General features: G+C 64.1%; 3 protein-coding genes across 3 annotated transcripts in view, besides 1 other annotated feature; all 3 read left to right on the forward strand.

Annotated features, from left to right (window-relative positions):
* Positions 1-4: 4 nt before the first annotated feature.
* Positions 5-38: a microsatellite.
* Positions 39-265: 227 nt separating this feature from the next.
* Tco025E_08348 (uncharacterized protein) lies at positions 266-937 on the forward strand (the record flags this gene model as incomplete). The annotated part of the gene is made up of 1 exon (XM_029375198.1): positions 266-937. One exon carries the CDS (start codon positions 266-268, stop codon positions 935-937), a length of 672 nt encoding a protein of 223 aa, XP_029224693.1.
* Positions 938-1,224: 287 nt separating this feature from the next.
* Tco025E_08349 (receptor-type adenylate cyclase) lies at positions 1,225-2,721 on the forward strand (the record flags this gene model as incomplete). The annotated part of the gene is made up of 1 exon (XM_029375199.1): positions 1,225-2,721. One exon carries the CDS (start codon positions 1,225-1,227, stop codon positions 2,719-2,721), a length of 1,497 nt encoding a protein of 498 aa, XP_029224694.1.
* A 41-nt stretch (positions 2,722-2,762) lies between these two features.
* Positions 2,763-3,290, forward strand: part of Tco025E_08350 (receptor-type adenylate cyclase) — a gene marked incomplete at both ends in the record, with an annotated part of 1,908 nt that continues 1,380 nt past the window's right edge. The window contains one exon of the mRNA XM_029375200.1: positions 2,763-3,290. This exon is cut by the window's right edge and continues 1,380 nt beyond it. Coding sequence (XP_029224695.1) covers positions 2,763-3,290 — 528 coding nt within the window.

Raw genomic sequence — 3,290 nt, forward strand, 5'->3', positions numbered from 1 at the left:
GCGCTGTGCCTGTTTGCGTGTGTGTGTGTGTGTGTGTGGCCTCCCCCCCTCCATCTCCCCGCCTTGGCTGGCCCCGCTTCGCGCGGCGCATTCCCTTCGGAGCCGCTTGTGGTTGTACGGCAATGGCGCGCCGCCCCCACGTGCGCCTCCCCGCGGGCGGGGGCCGAGGCCTTCCCCCGTGCCGGCGGGGCGCGCCGCGGCGTCTTTGGGTCGCGCGTGGCCGGGCGCCCTCCTCCCCCTCCTCCCGAGTTTCTTTTTTTCCTGCATGGCGGTTTGGGCCTGTGCCCCGCGGCGTGGGTGGCGGCGCGTCGTTTTCCCGCTCCACCCCGCCGGCAGCCGTTACTCCCGCGGCGGGTTTCTCTCTGGCGCCGCGTGGGACTCCTGCGGCCAAACGTCGAGGGGCAGCGGGGAGAATCTCGCCGCCGCGCGAGGGCAAGCCCGGCCGCCGGCCGTGGGCGGCCAGCGTGGCTCCCGCTTGGCTGTGACAGCGCCGTCGTCGCGTCGCCCTCTCGCGCGCGGCCGCTCTTCGCCTGACGCCGTTTGGCGCGGTGCGGGTGCGGCGCCGATTGTGCGTGGCCGCACGCGGCGGCAGGAGGCACCGCGGCGCAGTGCTGCCCGGCGTTTCGCCTCCTCCGCGGGACGCCTCCGTGCACGCCGTGTCGCTGCGGCGCCGGCCACGCTGCGCGCCGACGGCTCCGTCACTCCGCCAGGGCAGTTGGTGGCAACTTCCCCGATGCGGTCACCGGCTGCCCCAGTGATGATTGTGGATGCACCCCCGCTGCGCAACGCAACACGGCGTGTGTCTGTCCGTGTGAAAGCTGCGAGAGTTAAGGCAAAGCCCCCGCCTCTCGACCTTTGTCACGACACGTACTTGTCCTTTGCCTGCCACGTGCCGATTGGTTTCAGCACACCCAGCCGGGAATATATTGCCCTCTGAATGTGCTTTAGGAGGGACGGCAGCCGGGCAACTTCGTGCGGACAAAGTCCGTTGAAGGCATCATGTATGCGGCGCAGCGGCCCCCCGGTTGTCCCAGTCAACTTTGTTGGCATTACTGAGCCGACTGCTGTTGGGTCGTGCGCTCCCACTGGCGCCCACTTCTCTCCTTTTCTCCTCCGCCGCCTCCTGTGCACCGTGCCTGCCTTTCCCCCTTCTCCCGCTTTCCGTTTCTTCACTGTAGGAATCCACAGGCTGCACAGCAAGACAGTTGCAGAGGGGCATTGGCTATGGCGGTGTGTTGGGGGCGGCGCGGCTGCTGTGCGCAGTTGGGCTTGCGCCCCCCTGCGGCGGCGCCGTGCCTTCTTTTCCTTGTCGTCGTCGTCCTCCCTCTGCTGCTCCTCCTTGCTCTTCCATGCGCCGGCGCCCAGACTGCGGCAGCCCGAAAAGTTGTAAAGGTTGTAGCTTTTCGCTTCAGTTTTCAAATTCTTGACGATTTTTCCAGGAACATCGTTGCGGGGTTAAATGCCTCGTTGCACTCGCGGAATTTCATTGTGGAGGACGATGTGCGTGTGGAGATTGTCTTGCAAAACACAACCTTCGCCACTTATCCGAGTGACCTCTCTGCGGTGTTGAGGGATAACAATGATATTTACGCCGTCGTTGGTCACTGCGGCGACAGGCTTTTGGAGAATATAAAGGGTGCTCTTGCGCAAGAAAACGTCGTCGCTTTTGCCCCGTTCACTGGGTCGAGCGTGGTGCGTGGGTGGAACCCCAACGTGTACTTTTTGCGCGCCGACCCTGGGGCCGAGCTGCTGGCGCTTCTCCGCTACGCCGTGACTGAGCTGCAGGTGCTTCGGCTGGGCTTCATGTACCTGCAGGACGTCTCTTATGGCGATCGCGAGTACGAGCAGGCAGAGCGTGTGCTGTCGGCGATGGGCTACGCGCTGAGCGGCGTCTTCACCGTGAAGAGCGCAGTGCAAGGTGGCGCCGACCCCACAGAGTTTGACGATGCGTGGGAGCGGTTTGCTGCGACTCGGCCGCAGGCGGTGATTGTGTTCGGCTCGCCGATAGCGGACACCATGAAATTCATTAGGAGGATGCTGACGGACGCGCGCACCGCCGGCGCGTACCTGCTGGTTCCCTCGGCGTTGCAGGACGTTCTTTTGAGTAATTGGCGCGCCGTCGTGGATAATGGCAGTGCGAAGTTTGTGCCCGGGCAGGTGATCACGACGGGGACGAACCCGCTGGCGAAGGACGCAAGGTACGACGCCATCCGGCGCTTCCAGGCGGTGATGCGGGAGTACCTGAAGAACAGCGGGCAGAGAGACTACAACGACACGGAGCATTTCCTCAATAATGACGGTGACGGGGAGCTGATGGTTGATGGGTGGATTGCCGGCGAGGTGCTGGCGCAGGCGCTGAGTAACCCCAAGTGGGTGAAGGATCGTAACTCTTTCAAGGCGTCTCTATTCAACCAACGCCGTTACGTGGTCAACGACCTCGTGATTGGGGACTTCGGTGGCGAATGCGAAGGCGCGGCTGCGTCACAGGGCGCCACCTGCCGCTGCAACCAGGGCGGCCGCACGGTGTACATGAAGCGGTTAGTGCAGGACTACCGTGCCGAAGGTCTGGACGGGGGAACCTTTGTTCTCCCGTTTTCAGAGTGTCAGGCCTCAAACTTAAAGTTGCGGGGATTTCTCGTAGGAATTTTTTTTCGTTTGCGGATATTCCACGGTTTGCGCGCATTGTTATGCAGCTGGAAGTTGCCTTGCATGACCAAGTAACAAGGCACGATGCTGTTTATATTAACGAGGAGGGGCTAGCTATGCAGTTGATTTCATCGAAAAGTGATGGCGCCCATGATGCGCTTAAAGCAGTGATGGAAACGCAACACGTCCATCTTGTTGCGGGGGTTGTGACGGAGGCGATGCTGGGCGTGGAGGGTGTGCCCTTCATCGACCCGCTGCAGCTCGAGCCGCGGCTGAACAGGTTCCGCCGGCACGTGATCCACCTGTCGCCGACGCTGGAGCAGCAGTTCTTCGTGCTGGCGGAGTACCTCCGGGACACGGGTGTCCGCGCGGCGCACGCGGTGTTCCGCGGCGAGGAGGCGGCGGCGGTGGCGGAGGTGCTGCGGCGGTCGCTGGTGACGTTTGGCGGGTCGCTGCGGTCCGCGACGCTGCTGGCCGGCGGCGACGCGCTGGCGGGGCACCTGCCGGAGGCGGGCGACGTGTTCGTGGCGGGCCTTGCGGCCGGCGACGTCGCTGCGGTGGCGCGGCACGTGGCGTCGCACGACGGCGTGCGTGTGTTTGTCGCGTTCTCCGAGTTTGCGCTGCTGCACGCCGACTTCGCCGCC

This window comes from Trypanosoma conorhini (assembly GCF_003719485.1).
Source record: "Trypanosoma conorhini strain 025E chromosome Unknown Tco_14.4_contig_00759, whole genome shotgun sequence".
NCBI lineage: Eukaryota > Euglenozoa > Kinetoplastea > Trypanosomatida > Trypanosomatidae > Trypanosoma > Trypanosoma conorhini.